Genomic DNA, 16,222 nt, shown 5'->3' with positions numbered 1-16,222 from the left:
ATTTGTTAACTCAGAGATGGGCTGAGAGGTAATAATGACAAGCTCTCTTCTAGAGCTATCTTGGGGAGTAGCTTGAAGACAAAAGATGGAAGATTGGTGCTTAGCAGCAAAGGCAGCTCCACAGCTTAAGACTGAAGGACCACCGAATATCCCAGTTATTTGTGTCTCAGGTTAGAAATATCTGCAGAAAGAGATGACCACCGTTCCCATTAATTGTCTGAATTTGACCTTTGCTGTATCTCCTTCAAAACTGTAGAGAGGAAAACTTAAAAATACTTAAAATTGTCACACAGACTTTATTCTTTTAAGAAGTGAAGATAATGTGCCAAGATTTCATATTCAAGTTCCCACAAAGAATTAGGAAACATTTAGCGTTTGACTTGGGTGTCAAATGTTAGCAATCCAAGCCTGATTTGGATACTTCTCTTTGGATCTCAGGGCAAGCCATTTCTGGTTGATTTAATTAAGAATTTGACTTTGTGAAGAATAAAAAGAAAGTGAGTTTTCCTTTTGAAAAGAATTTGAGAACTGCAGAGAAAGAAACCGTTTTCTTCTCTGAATAGCCTCGATGGCTCTGTGAGGTAGCTGCCCTTGGACGTAATGCCGCTTTGTGGAGAGGCGAGACTAGAATCATCAATAAGTCAGAGATAGTTCAGAATTAGAACTGCGAAGGCAGAGAACCAAATGTGAGAGGGGATTGGTTTGTTTTGGTTGCTTCAGTCTAGAGAGATTATCTAAGTAAGCTTTCCATGTGTGCATATAAGGAGTTGGGCGCCTCTCATTTTCAAGTAACTGGAAATTTATTTATTACAGAAACAGGTGAATCCATTGCTCTGTCTGTAGCACAGCCCATTGGGCAAATCAGCATCATGGGGATTCTGCCTTCCTAGAGTTAGGGCCAGCGTTTGCTCACTGTGGTTTTGGTGGAGGGTTGCATGAAGAGGTGGAATCACCGTATAGAGCAGCATTCCCCACACAGGACCTTCGGTGCTCACGCATCATCTGAGGCTCTCTCCCCGTGATGGTTGGATTTTGGGGGTGGGTCACAGGCGGAAGACAGACTGCACCTCTGGCCAGCTCCAGGCCACATCCATAGCAATAGCAAATAGTGGCCTTACTGTACTTAAAATAAGTATTGGTCTGTTTTGTTCTAATCTCTTAATTTGATTTTGAATTTTCCCTTATTTTCTTAGTATTCACTTATTCAGTCATTAGTATTGTCTCTTTATGCTATAAAAGCTCCAATGTCAAATAGTTTCTTTTGCATATTTACTTTCTCCTTCAACCCTAACGCAGTGAGTACCCCGTAAGTGCCATTTTGTGCAATAGCAAATTAAGACAGACCCCATACCCCTCTGTGTAGCTTAAGGTCTTTGAGGAGAGAGACAAGTTCATAGGCAACTCAAAACCAGGGAAAACAGAGTTTGCTGGGATCTCTTGCTGGTGGGATGAGGATCTAAATTGGCCTTATGGGGGATGCTAAGTGAGCCTGGGTTGGAGCACCCTGCTGGGAACCTACACGGCAGAATCCCAGCTCTCTCATCTAACCCGTGGCTGCTTGTTCCCTCCCAGAGATAGCAGGGTTCCTGTTTCAAGCACTTAAAAGGGCTTCCCATTTTCTAGAACTGGATGGATTAACCTGATAAAGCCCTCACTGAGGTCGAATAAATGAGCAGACATTGTATACACTAAGCTGTCAGAAATCTAATTGGTCTGTTTATGCTTCAGCTAGATGGATGGGATGCAAATGTCTTAATGCCTGCAGCTGATATATGCCTCAGCTGAAAGTTCTAGCAGTTTACATTAGAGTAAGACATTGGCTGCTAGGTTTTTTACTAATGCAGCTCAGAAGTTTCTAATGTTTACAATAGCTGCAAGGTATTTGTATTTTTATAGGGATTCTCTCTCCTTTCATCTGATGTCAAAACATAGACATGGCAAAGTTAGGTGACTGCTCCATTTTATGAACCACAGGACCATTAAAAGATAGATATCTTGCACTCCCTCTTCCCAGAACATCCTGAGCCTCTCCCCCACTTCCATCAAAGTTGCCCTAGAAATCATTACTTCCAGAAATGCATCCTTTGGGTGGAGTCCGCACCGTCCGACTGTGTGGAGTGTCTGCCAGAGGATGCCCCTGGCTGACGGGCCTACCTTGGTATTTGTGAAGGATCCCAGACCTTAGCCCTCAATGGTGGGAAAGCAGAACTACTTGTGCACTCTCCTCTTCTGCCATGGTGCTGCGGCCTTTATGTTTGAATTGGCTGACGCAAAACAAGAGTATTCAGAGATGCTAAATTGTTCAACAAAAGATTGGCCGGCAGAGCAGCCGGCCATTGTGGAGGGCCCTCGCCCAGCACAATGCCCCCGCTCCCACAGAATGGGCAGCATTTTCTTTGCAGAAAGCTGGTTCCTGTGTTCTAAAAAGGTTGCAATTGGAGCTATTTGGTAAAACTGGAACTCACAGAATTCTAGGCAGAAAGTTGTGATTAATGAAAGCCCAGGGAAAGCCTTACCTGATACGCTGGAGACTTAATTAGAGATTCTGCCGTAAGATGCAGAAGCATTTCACAGTGGATTAGCTGCCTGCAGAAGTGGGCTGCTTTTCCTCCTGGGCTAAATTGTTTAAATTCTACACCCTTCACTTCATTTGTTTGCTTCTGCTGGGTTTTCGTGAACAGGGCCCCTCGGCATTGTATTGCGCTTTCAGTCTGCTCAGCCATTCAGCTCGCATTCCATATTTTTGTGTTTGTGTAACACATTCATAAATAACATTACATGCCATGAGATTTCAGCAAATTAACAAACTGATTTTTTTTTCTTCCCTTCGTGAACTAACACTTTGGGTTGTGGAATGTAGCCCCTCAAACTCATAAGGTAAAAAAAACAAAAACAAAAAACTAATCTTGTGCTGAATTTGAACTGTGGTTTTTGTAACAGCCTTTTCAGTGGGGTGGGTGTTGTTAATTTCTGGTGTTGGCATGCTGCGGTATTTGCGCACACGAAGGGCAGCATGGTTTACCTCTGTCACAATGAATATTCCATTTCCTTTTATCTTCAAGGTATTTCTTTGCTGTCCTGGCGATCCTCACAATCCTGGGTGTTCTCAATGGCCTGGTTTTGCTTCCAGTTCTTTTGTCTTTCTTTGGACCATATCCTGAGGTCAGTAATTATGCTGGGCACGGTGTCCAATCCACAGGCCACCTGAATGTGGTTTTTTTCTGGTACCGCTCTTAATTTAGATATTTAGGTCTATCCCCATTTGCTGATTGTTTTTCAGTAAACATCTCGATAATGATGGCTCTTTTCCTCTTCATTGTAATGGCTCTGGGGGGGGGGGGTATAGAACTGGTTTTGGTTCTTTAAACCAACTGATTGGCAGCCTAAGTCTCATGGATCTATATACAATAAATGAAGACTTTGCACTCGAGATGAATATCTGGGCTTAACAAGAGTAAAAAGGGCCTTTCCATGGTGTGAAAGCAAAGGGCAGTGCTTCCGCCCCAGCTGTGGGACCTGAGGGTCCTCCAGGTGACAGAGAGCGAGGAGGTGATACGGTGCAGTGTGCCGGGCACCAGGCAGAGGACACAGACCCCTGAATAATACAGTGCTTAGAATTTCGAGTGGGGCCGATAGGTGAATGGATGATGGCACTTTTAATATGGAATCCCCTTAAATAGGTGTCTCCAGCCAATGGCCTGAACCGGCTGCCCACCCCTTCCCCGGAGCCACCCCCTAGTGTCGTCCGGTTTGCCGTGCCCCCTGGCCACGTGAACAATGGGTCTGATTCCTCTGACTCGGAGTACAGCTCCCAGACGACGGTGTCCGGCATCAGCGAGGAGCTCCGGCACTACGAGGCACAGCGGGGCGTGGGAGGCCCTGCCCACCAGGTGATCGTGGAGGCCACGGAAAACCCTGTCTTCGCCCGTTCCACTGTAAGTCACCCTAGGGAGCCCGGGAAGGGCCTTCCCACCCACAGCAGTGGTCCAGGGGGTCTGGGGGGACTGGCCTGTTCAGAGTAGCAAATCACACAGAAGGTAGGGGGCAAAGATAAAGTATATGCTGGGTCGAATCACATGAAATTGCCAATATTTGGTTCTTAAACTATAAAAATGTCATCTTCCTATGTTTTGATCTCATAATGGATCAAAGAAGGGTGGGGGCCGGAAGCATCACTGCACAAAGCATTAGCATCTATCTTATTTGGGCTATGTGCAATTTGAGCTTAAGGGCCAGAGATAGAGCATTTCTTGCCCCCTTTTTTAAGCTGCATATCATTTTCTAATGATACTTTTAAAAAAATGTAGCAGTATCTTTATTGCCAGGAGAGGTGGGTTTTTTCCCTTCTCATTTCTGCTACCTTTAACTGCCCTTGGTTCAAAATTATTTCAATTATTATTATCTGAGCCTTTCCCATATGCTTTTGTGGCTCCAAGCTCATATTTCAGGTGGCTGGAAGGGGCAGAGAAGCTGGAGCCACCCGAGTCCCTGACCATCATGAGTCCCAAGGCCACTAGGAGCCTGACAGCCCCTTCTCAGAGGCTGCGAGAGCCCTGACCAGTCTCTTCCGTCTTGCTCCCCAGGATGGGCTCTGCCCCCAGGCCAGGAGCTCTGCACCAGAAACCCAAGGAAGGTTCTGAGGCTCCACTGAGGGCCCCCTGCCGTCCCTCCAGGAAATGGGTATTCCAGTCCCAGGCCAGAGCAACCCTTCTGTGAAAGAGAGAGAGGCCAACCAAATAACCTAAATTGTCCTCCTCTTACCCCCCGTGAACGGCGCCCGCTGAGCTGCAGTGTGAATCTGGTTTTGTTCAGCGGGAGCCTAAAAATAGGTACAAGCTGAACGACTTTGAAGTTGGTCACGGTCCTTTTGATTGATGTGGCCACTGTGTTGCTCCGTGCTTTGTATAGAGACCCAGAGACCAGATTCCTAACAATCCGAAAGAGCAGCGCTGCCCAGCAGAACTTTCTGCGAGGATGAAAATGCCCCTCTGCTCCGCAGTACGGTCGGCACTGGCCACACGTGGCTGTCACGTACTTGAAATGTGGCTAGTGAGACTGAGGAACTGGATTTTGAAGTTTAGTTCATTAAAGCTTAAATAGCTACATGTCTCTGATGGCCAACGTATTTGACAGCGGCGGTGTAGACAGTCCTGCCAGCGTCCTACATTCCGGCCGGCCAGGGCCAGGCATTTAGCAGTTTTCCTGAAAGAGAAACTCAGGGCCTGACTAGACTGAGCAGGGTGGGGGCACGGATGGTGGGAGGGGAGCAGCTTGGATGCTGTCCGACCACAGCCCTGCATTTATGGGCAGCAGCCTTATGTGTCCAGCCAGCGGTGTTGGAGAAACCCTGCAAACGGGATCCAAATAAAGCACTCCTCTGCCACATCCTGGAGGTTATTAAAAGAACAGATTTTTCTTTTGTGGGTTGAAGGCCCCTATCAGCTCCCCAGGGTTGATGGAACCCTTAGTTAAAGCCAAAGAAGAAGAGGCAGGAGCAGTGGGGGCCGTGCCTGGCCTGGGGTTAGCACCCACCTGCACCCCCCCAGTGCCTATTCTGAACTCCCTTGCCCTCTGCAGGTGGTCCACCCTGAATCCAGGCATCACCCACCCTCGAACCCTCGACAGCAGCCCCACCTGGACTCTGGGTCCCTGACTCCCGGACGGCAAGGCCAGCAGCCCCGCAGGGAACCTTCCAGAGAAGGCTTGCGGCCGCCCCCCTACAGACCACGCAGAGATGCTTTTGAAATTCCTACTGAAGGGCATTCTGGCCCTAGCAACAGGGACCGCTCGGGGCCCCGTGGGGCCCGTTCTCACAACCCTCGGAACCCAGCGTCCACTGCCATAGGCAGCTCCGTGCCCGGCTACTGCCAGCCCATCACCACTGTGACGGCTTCTGCTTCCGTGACTGTCGCCGTTCACCCTCCGCCTGCCCCTGGGCCTGCGCGGAATCCCCGAGGGGGACTCTTCCCAGGCTACGAGGGCTACCCCGAGACTGACCATGGGCTGTTCGAGGACCCCCACGTGCCTTTTCACGTCCGGTTTGAGAGGAGGGACTCAAAGGTGGAAGTCATCGAGCTGCAGGACGTGGAATGTGAGGAGAGGCCCCGGGGAAGCAGCTCCAACTGAGGTGCGTGCCGCTGTGCAGGCCGGCCTGGAGGGAGGCGGGGGAGCGGCTCCTGGGGTTCCCGGGCTGCAGCCCCCCCGCCTGGTCCTCTGGGCTTTGGCACATCCCAAACTAGACTCCTTGACCTTTTGCCCCAGGGCAGTGCTAATGTGTCAGGAACCAGTCCAGTTCCAAATTGAGTCTCTTTTTCCCCACTGTTAACCTGTTGAGAGTTAGTGCAACTTAACCAAGACATGAACAGTGTCACCTTTTACCTACTTGCCCATCTTTATTAAAGTGGTGTCACAGGTATGTATGACAAATGCACGCGGAATGAGTGGTCACAAAGTGAGCCCATCCGTGCAGCCAGCCCCGAGGCTCCCTGGTGCCCACACCTCACCATTCTGACCTGATTTCTCATGCCACAGGTCACTGTTGCCTGTTTGTATGTGAATATGGACTCATACATAACACCTGTCTGAGTTACTCAGTTTACTCAGTTTAACTTCTTTTTTGTTTTCTTTTAAAGGGTGATTAAAATCTGAAGCAAAGAGGCCAAAGATTGGGAACCCCCCCCAACTTCTTTCCAGAACTGCTTGAAGAGAACTGCTGGGAGTTATGGAAAAGATGTGCTGTGCCAGGACAGCAGTTCCTTGTTACTGTAACCAATTGTATTATTTTGTTAAATATTCCTATAAATATTTAAGAGGTGTACACATATGTAATATACGAAGGAAGGATATAAAGTAGTATGAGCTGGGTTTCTCCACTCTTGCCCCAGAGTGGGGAGGCCACAGTCGGGCCCCTCCCAGTATTTGTACATTGGTCCCTGTGCCACAACCAAGCTTAACTTAGTCTTAAATTTCAGCATATGTTGCTGCTGCTTAAATATTGTATAATTTACCTGTATAATTCTATGCAAATATTGCTTGTGTAATAGGATTATTTTGTAAAGGTTTCTGTTTAAAATATTTTAAATTTGCATATCACAACCCTGTGGTAGTATGAAATGTTACTCTTAACTTTCAAACACGCTATGCGTGATAATTTTTTGTTGTTTAATGAGCAGATATGAAGAAAGCACGGTAATCCCAGTGGCTTCTCTAGGTGTAGTTGTGTGCAGTTCTCTTGTTGGCTGTGTGTGTGGACATGTGTGATTTCCCAATGTACTGTACTGTGATTTTTTTTTTGTCTCGTCTGTTTTATTTCTTTTCGTTGTCTGTAAGCCTGAATGGATGCTGACCTAGTCAAGCTGGAAGAGTCAGGATATCCTTACTGCTTTGTGCTGGTGGAGGGCTGGCCCTACACATTTGCCTCATTCTTTCAACTCCATCCAGGAAGAGGCAGACTTGCGGTATGTCCATGGCATCTCTTAAGATCATTGGTTGCCATCTAAACAACCCAACTTGCGCTTCAGAGGAAATAAGTTCCTTCGTGTCGATCATTGTGATGGATATTAGAACCTTAGGGTGTAGAACTAACATCTGTTCATCTTCATTGGCATTAAAGGATTAGGTAATATGCATAGTAGTGAGCCTTGGCTGGGCCTTGAGAATATACTCTAAGAGGTATGCAGTATTGTGCCTCTCTCGTGACCAACACACACAACCCACCCTTCCACCCCAATGTAAGAGTGTATTGCAAATCTTTCGGAGAAGATGGCCTGGGTAGAAAACCTGTTAATTCTGGGCCCACAGTAATCCTAGAGGCGATGTTTTGAGTCCCTTCCATTTAAACTTCTTCTCTCCTAAGTTGAACAGCTGATTAGGGCTTTCTGGATCTGTTTGCATCTTTAAAAACAAACAGTGAGCGTCCATCATGGTGTGATGCATACAGAATCAGAAGTTGTGTAGGATATGGCCTCAGGATTCTTCTCAATGTGTATGTGTTCCAAGTGCACACGTCTCCCTCATCTCCCCATTATTAGGGTTCTTGCAAGGTGACATTGGTTGAAAAGCAGGAAGATGCTAATTACGTACACCTCACTAAAGAATGTGTACAGAGGTGAATCAACCAGGCCTATTTTTTAAAGGTCTGCTTCTGTATTGGTTCTGTTCTTTTGGTCTTAGGTTTGGGCTCCCTCACCTTTTAGACAGAGACCAGCAAATGTCAAGGAAGTGCTTGGTGTCTGGCTCCCCTTCCAAATGAACACCAGCATCCTGTCTGCAGGCAAAAAGTCAAAGGAGAGGGTCAAGTCCCCATTGGGCTAAAGCCTAAGCTACTGTGAGAAGCACACAGGTGGCAGCTCCCATCATTCCCTCTTATGTTCCGTGGATATCTTAATAGAAAGGTGATGGGTCCCAGTAGTACTGGCAGTATAGTAACCTCATACCCTGGAACTCACTGCAAAACTGTAAGATATGATTGAAAGCCACCTGTGGCTCCCAGGGGTGTGTGTGTGTGTGTGTGTGTGTGTGTGTGTGTGTGTGTGTGTGTGTGTGTGTGTGTGTGTGTGTGTGTGTGTGTGTGCGCGCGCGCGCGCGCGCGCGCAAGAGACAGAGAATTGCCAGGGGCCCTGGCCACACCCTTGCCACGGTCTTGGTGCCTCTCTGTCAGCCACACTGCCTGCCTACCTAACACCCAACTCTGCTCAGAAAATTTATGTCCTGCGTTAAGAAGAGAGATGATGTAAAATTCTGACGTCAGCTTCCCTCCACTGCTTTGTGTGCCCCTGCTCCTTTCCTGAGCCCGGCTCATGGTGCGCCAGAGCCTGTGCGGCCCCTGGCTTCTGCACAGTGTAGAACTTTCTCCAGTAGTCACATTGGCAAAGGGAGAACTCCGGGGCTGGCCGGCAATTAGAATTTCTCTCTCTTTTTTTATTTTTATTTTTTAAATAATTTTGTCTGTCTTGTTTGTTCATCTGGATGTTTTAATTTTTTTAAAAAAAAATCTTTGCTGATATTTATAATTTTGTATCATAAGAATGTTTTCCTACAGTATTTGTCATGCCAGTTTATAACAAAAAATGCAGGGATTTTATTTCTATTGGAAACACTATTACAGCTATGTTTTACTTTTGAACAGAATTTTTATTTGTATAGAGTGCTTACTAATGTTAAATAGTTCAGAGTATATAACATTTACATTAAGGACTCATGGTAGGTTTTAGTGTAAGGAGTTTAAAGGAAATAAATATTCAAACTGGGTTTCATTGTCTGCCAGTTTTGGTGGGAATGAGTTTGTGTCATTTCAATTACAAAGATAAAAGTATGCCATATAATTTATTTATATGAAAATTTATTTTTGTAGTGTACATAGTAGTCATCAAGTCTTTTGACAGAAGTATATTTTTAAAGAATTTATATGTGATGAATCCATAATGTCTGGAACTTTGCTGAGACATGAGTGGGGCACACTTTTCATTGTAAATTACAGCAAGAAAAAGAAAATGTTTAACAGTGTTAAGAGAGTGAGAGTGAGTGAACATTCATGCGATTGTGAAATGTTTATTAGTTACCATTTGTGACCTAGTGTGGTTCTCATTTTAAATCTTGTAAGGTGAAAATGTACAAACTCTCTAAATATTAATGTTCAAACACTGATAGAAATTCTAACATGAATAAAAAATAATATAACTTGTTGGTTATGTCTTTGTTTATAGAATGTGTTTTCTTTAAAATACTTTACAAAGGCTTTAGTGTTTCAGACCATCATAAACTCTGCTGTTTCATCTTGCTAACCTTGTCAAACACTCATTTTTTGTCCTTGAAGGAGGCGGCTTTTATTTTCTGATACCAAGAAAGTTCCTAAATTACCCTTTAAAATTATCCCTTCTGTCATCTCTTAGCATGCTTATTTTTCTTATATGATGCCTAATAATTAGAGGGAACATAGAGCCAAAGTCAAAGATGTACCAGCAAGTGTCACGGATAATACGGGACTGATTGAACCTAATACACAATATTTTTTGAGTGTTTATTGACATGCAATGATTTCATCATAGTCACGGAGAAAAATATTACCAGGAATATCTCTGTTTTGCAGCTGCAAGCAAGGAGTAGTGGGGAAGAACTTGAGACCAAAATAGCTATAAGCATGGGGTGAGCAAACTACAGCCCAGAGGCCACATGCTATTTTTTTATAGATTTGTCGGAAGACAGCCATGCCCATTCACAAACATATTGCCTGTGGCTGCTTCCATGCTCCAATATAGTTGAGTAGTTGCAATACAGACTGTATGGCAGGGGTCCTCAAACTTTTTAAACAGGGGGCCAGTTCACTGTCCCTCAGACTGTTGGAGGGTCAGACTATAGTTTAAAAAATACTATGAACAAATTCCTATGCACACTGCACATAGTTATTTTGAAGTAAAAAAACAAATGGGCAAAAACACCTGCATGCGGCCCGCGGGCCTTAGTTTGAGGACGCCTGCGTATGGTCTGCAGAGGCTGAAATATTTACTATGTGGCCCTTAAGAAGCAGCTTGCCAATCCATCTTAAGACAGGGTAGTGAAGGCCAACGCTTCTCAAGTGTGGTCGGTGAATCAGCCTGCCTTGGAAGCTTGCTACAAACGCCAAATCTTCAGCACCACCCCAGCACTACTGAATCAGAATCTCTGGGAGTGAGGCCCAGGAATCTGTGCTTTTAAAGCAGTCCTGGTGGTTCTGATGCACCAGCAAAGGCGATCCCTAAATTCCTTCCAGCCGAATGCGGCTATGGTTCTATAATTTGACTGGAAACAACAGAGAGATCCCGACGGCTCTGTGTGGTCTTTCCACAAAAACACATGTTCCTCTGTGGGAAAGAGTCGAGACCTGTGAACTTCGCATTTGTGTCTGGGAGTCCAGGAAGAGTAATTACCTTTTTAGTGCTCTGCCACAGCTGTGAGGAAGGACCGCAGTAGAGGGTGTAGGCTCCTGACCCGACAGGGAGGGACCCTGGCCAGACCCTGCTTCCCCCTTTCCCCGGAGACTGTTCCCTGCCGTCCAGTTGACTGCGTCTGACTTGGACAAGTCACTTGAAACCTTGACGCCTCTGTGTCCTCATTTATAAATTAAAGATGAATGTCTCTTCCAAACTTCTCAAAGTTGACAGCAATGATGGTTGCGGTGTGGAGTCAACTGAATGAGAATCGGAACCACCTCTACCTGTGGGTCCCGACTGAGCTCCAGCTCAATCCTGCTCTACCTCTTAGGATTCCCCATCTCTAAAGTGACAAGGGGGTTGCTAGGGGGAGTCTTTATGCTCACTGAGCCCCTCTTTGGAGGCATTTGGGGTAATACAGAAAACTCTAACCAAGGAACAAGATGGTCCAGTAATACAATGTCTTCTCTAATAAATACTTCACCTGGAAAAAATAATAATAAAGTGTTAAGCAGGGTTTTATGTCTTACAACCTCATCTTCCTCCCTCCCGGTGTGTTCAGTTATCTGATCCTCCATCCTTCAGTGATGAATTTCATACATAAAGCTAACTTGGTTCATTTAGATCATGGGGAGTATGTACTTCCCGAATCTCAGCATGGAAAATATTAATTGCATTAATTGGAAATCAAATTGGGAAGCTCTCTTTGAGACGTGCTTCATATCACCCAAATGACCATTCATTACCATTCAATTTCATATTCTTCATGACATACAGCTAGTGAAACTAACATAGTTTTTTTTTTTTTGAGACAGAGTCTTGCTTGTTGCCCAGGCTATAGTGAGTGCCGTGACGTCAGCCTAGCTCATAGCAACCTCAAACTCCTGGGCTCAAGTAATCCTGCCTCAGCCTCCCAAGTAGCTGGGACTACAGGCATGCGCCACCATGCCCGGCTAATTATATATATATATATATATATATATATGTATGTATATATTGGCCAATTAATTTCTTTCTATTTATAGTAGAGACGGGGTCTCGCTCTTGCTCAGGCTGGTTTCGAACTCCTGACCTTGAGCAATCCGCCCACCTCGGCCTCCCAGAGAGCTAGGATTACAGGCGTGAGCCACCGCGCCCGGCCTAACATAGTTTTTAATAATGTTGGCCTAGGGAGAAGTTTTTAATCAGATTTGTGTCCCAACATCTGCCATATTTACTCAGGAGTTGGGTAAACATAAGGGTCCATTTTTTTTTTTTTGAACAACAGATGTATTTAATAGCTTCAGGAAAGCTGCGTCCGGCTAAATTTCAGGCAGCGGCATGTTGATATAAAGGCAGGTGCTTCATTTTTGGTAACTAGTAACTGACCTCCCAAAAGGAGAAGTGGAGATGGTCTATTAGCCATCTGAAAAGAATATTTGCCAGGTTTTAATTACTTCTAATGAAGGCTGCACCATAACAAGAACATGCATCAAACATGAAACTGTTTAATCCTTCACATTGTCGCGATGGGGGCATGTTGGGCGCCATTTTCTACACGGCTTCCCTGCTAGGACATACAACTCCTGCCGTCATGGAATCTTGAAGAGATATTCTAGCCTGTTAGGAACACAGTAAATCTCAGGAAGTGTGAGCAATAGAGATGAGCAAATTGAACCTGGCATGGCCAGGGCATGTACTGTCTTTCTACGTGGCAGGGTGTTTTCATTATTCCTGATTTACGCCTCCTCTGTAGGAATTCCCTTTCTTGGGGCAAGGGAAACAGGGCTCTTCAGGTGAGATGCTGAGGAAACCACCTCTGTAGAGATGGTATTTTCCCTGAGAATGAGTCGCACCCCAGCAAGCAGTGTCACCTGGAGGCAACCACAGCCACATCTTTAGCACAGATGTTTGAGTCCCTTTTGACAATACAGCTTTGCTACTGCACGGGTCTACTTACATGTGGATTTTCTTCCGCCTCTGCCACCCCTGAGACAGCAAGACCAACCCCTTCTCTTCCTCCTTCTCCTCAGCCTACTCAAAGTGAGACGACAAGGATGAAGACTTTTATGAAGATCCACTTCCACTCAATGAACAGGAAATAAATTTTCTCTTATGATTTTCTTAGTAACATTTTCTTTTCTGTAGCTTCGTTTATTGTAAGAATACAGTATTTTGTATCATGGACATACAAAATATGTGTTAATGAGCTGTTTATACTATCGGTAAGGCTTCTGGCCAACAGTAGGCTATCAGCAGTTAAGTTTTTCAGGAGTCAAAAATTATATATTTTTGATATTATATTTTGACTGCTCAGGGGATTAGCGCCCTTAACTCTCACATTGTTTAAGGGTCGATTGTACATTCCATTTTCCTGGAGAGTATTATCTTAATTCATCTGCTTCCTATCCACAGGACTTGAGGCTGAGGGTATAGGAGTGTGATGTAAGCTACTAACAAGGCAAAAAATAAAGTCAAATAATAGTTTACAAGAAACCAAGCACAGGAAATACCTCTGTCAACAGCACCATCTTTCCTCACAATGGACAACAGGGGGATGGTGAATAATAACCTGTTTTCTTTTTATAGAGAAAAAAAAAATCCTATAGTTGGAAGAGGAATTCATGAGCAAGTTCTAACTGGTGTGTTATTATATAATAATGAGGATTGCAGCATTAAACCCAAGTCAAGATGCCAAAAGAATCATCTCTGTAATTATCAGGTTCAATCAACAGCAGTGGTAGGTGGACTCGTGTTGAGAGTCTCTTTTGCAGCAAGAGTAGAAGCAAGATGGGGCAGGAATGGAGAGCAGCAGGAGGCTCTCGGCTATGGATTAAGAAACAGAGAACTATCGTCAGAGGGGACCAGGTCAGATGTCCAGAAAGTGATGCTGAAATGGTGGGAAAGAACAAAGTACCACCACAACCAAGAAAAGGCCATTAAAATGAGGGAAGAGTTATGAAAAAAAAATGGAGTGCAATAGTGCCAAGGGATGGTCAAAGACTTCTTCAAAAAATCCCATGGGCTGCAAAAGCAGTTGCCAGCCCATAGCCCTCATGATGATGTTGAAGTGTCCGTAGGCACACTGGTCCTTTTATCAGTGGATGCTTTTGCTTTTCTCACACAGCTGCCACCTACATGGCATCATGGAAGGTCATCATAAATCATGGAAGGTTATAGCTGCAAGAAATCTCTGCCATCTGTACCCGGGAAACCTGGAGTAGTGACATGATGTGTCCAACATTAGCAAACAGCCTCAGCAGTTGGGTCAGATTTAGAACCTGGATCTCTGAAGTCCCGTCTGATGTTCTTATTCTCTTTTTTTGTCATTTCCCCGCCATTTATTTCATGTCATGAATTTCACAGTATGGGCAACTGCTATCTACACAACTAGCATACCAACAGGGTTTCTGAGCCTCTCAGCCACATCATCATGTGCACAGAGTATATGCTTGCACTAAAGGCAAACAGCTGCAGTGGGGAAGCAATTAGCAAATTTCTGAATTATCCTTCTGATTACACTTAAATTCCAAACGTTAATTGGCTAAAATGTTCCTCTTTAATTAGAAGCAATTAATATGTGAGACTAGGTTTGCATTTCACAAGAGAGTTTGAATTTCATGATTAAAATCACATAGTTCATTTGTTAATGGTCTCCGATGGCCTGTAATCAGAAGGCACACACAATTAAGGTGGGATTTTCAAAGTGTAAGTACAGAAGGAAGCCAGAGTTTATGAATTATGCTTCTGCTGCTGAGAACGTAGCCAGTATCTACTCCGGGCTGTAAAACACATCCTGCATGCGCATGCTTGCCCAAACACAGCCGTGCGCAGAAGCAGTCCTGAACTGTCAACTTTGACCCCTTCTGAATTTCCTCCTCTCTACTCTCATCCCCTATTCCCTGAGAACCCTTGTCGTCTCTCTCTTACCCCTCAAGTCCTTCACTCCAGCAGCAATGCCAATAGGGATCTACCTGTAAAAGTGATGATAGTTGAGCCCCATCCTGGGTGGCAGCGGTACTGGCAATAAAAGCCACCATCCTTTGCTCAATATGTGCCAGGCTATGGGTTATTTCATCGAATGAACTCAGTAAATAAGACAGCAGAGACTGAAAAAGAGCAGGCAAGAGCACGAACGTGCTCGAGGAAACAGAAAAGATGAGGAAGAGATGGGGGCAGCACATCAGGATGAGAAGGAAGCAGCAGAGAAATAAGGAATGATGGAGGTGAATTAAGGACAACAGAAGGAAAAAGCCAAGCTTGCGCTAGAAGGGCATCCGCGGAGACGAGGCCATGACAGCAACTCCTCACCACACACCAAGGGAATTTATGAGGATAGTGGTGTTCTAAAATGCAGATAGGAAGACAGAGTATTAAAAAGCGGTGAGTTTGTTTTATATGTATTGATTTTTTTTCCTGCTATATTCCTTTCATTTTCCAAAATCATAGCATGATAGATGTATTTAGAGTAGAGGTCCATAAAGCCACACCTGGACCACAACTTGTTTTTGTAAATAATAAAAAGTGTTCGTGATCTATTATTGATCAGTGAAAAAGCAGATTACCAAAAAGAAAGCAGGTACATTACAATCCTGTTAATGGAGAAAAAAATTTGTATCTTTATATAAGAGCAAAGGCAAAAAAGTCAGAGAGGGTATACATTTGCATTATATTATTCATATAAATAGTATTTAATGTTTTTTATTGATAATTTTATATTATTGAATAATTACATATTACTACCTGACGTGTATTATTCACTATATTATTATTTTGAAGGATTTATATTTTACGTGCACCTGTATTTTTAAATTACTCTATCAAAACCAATCTTTGTCTACACGAGGCACTTTTTAAAATAGATGTTAGGATTCTCTGTTTCTGCTTTACTTCCTCTCCTTGTTCTCTCTTTACTCCCCAACCCCCACTTCTCTCTTCTTTCCTCTTTTCTTCCCTCAAACTGGCATTATTTTTTTTAAGCCAGGCTTTCCTCAGGGATGTCTGACATAAGTTAGCCTGGACTCGGCTCAGGAGCAAGGCGCCCGCGTGCGCGTGCGCGTGCGGCTGAGGGCGAGGCCCGCGCCCCGAGGTGCGGCGCGCGCAGGCGGGCGCGCCCGGGCTGCCGTCGTACAAAGCGCCGCTGCACATGGCAGGCAGGCGAGCAGATGCCAGCAGACGGCTTTTGTGAGTCCCTTCATGTTAATTAACTTTTGTGAGAACCTTCATGTTAATTAACTTTGCTCGAGCTTTCCCTGGACTTGAAAGCTTTGGAGTGGTTTGTTTTTGTAAAATGCTTTGACTCCAGGGAGAGCCGCTTCAAGGGGGAAAAAAGGAGA

The 16,222-nt window shown here is 44.8% G+C and overlaps 1 protein-coding gene across 5 annotated transcripts in view; it reads left to right on the top strand.

Annotated features, from left to right (window-relative positions):
- The window catches only part of PTCH1 (patched 1), a 61,232-nt gene extending 52,648 nt beyond the window's left edge, over positions 1–8,584 (top strand). For 3 of the 5 annotated variants that reach the window (XM_076008557.1, XM_076008555.1, XM_076008556.1), the window contains 4 exons: positions 3,063–3,162; positions 3,681–3,935; positions 5,578–6,127; positions 6,633–8,582. In XM_076008557.1, the coding sequence (XP_075864672.1) occupies positions 3,063–3,162; positions 3,681–3,935; positions 5,578–6,126 (904 nt within the window). In that variant the 3' untranslated portion in view covers position 6,127; positions 6,633–8,582. Of the gene's footprint in view, positions 1–3,062; positions 3,163–3,680; positions 3,936–5,577; positions 6,128–6,632 lie in introns of all 5 variants that reach the window. The other 2 variants (XM_076008554.1, XM_012748196.3) reach the window with 2 other exon arrangements.
- The last annotated feature ends 7,638 nt before the right edge of the window (positions 8,585–16,222 follow it).

Source organism: Microcebus murinus, chromosome 12 (assembly GCF_040939455.1).
Source record: "Microcebus murinus isolate Inina chromosome 12, M.murinus_Inina_mat1.0, whole genome shotgun sequence".
Classification (NCBI taxonomy): domain Eukaryota; kingdom Metazoa; phylum Chordata; class Mammalia; order Primates; family Cheirogaleidae; genus Microcebus; species Microcebus murinus.
Note: the sequence above shows the minus strand (reverse complement) of the source record. Positions and strands in the feature narration are given on the sequence as shown.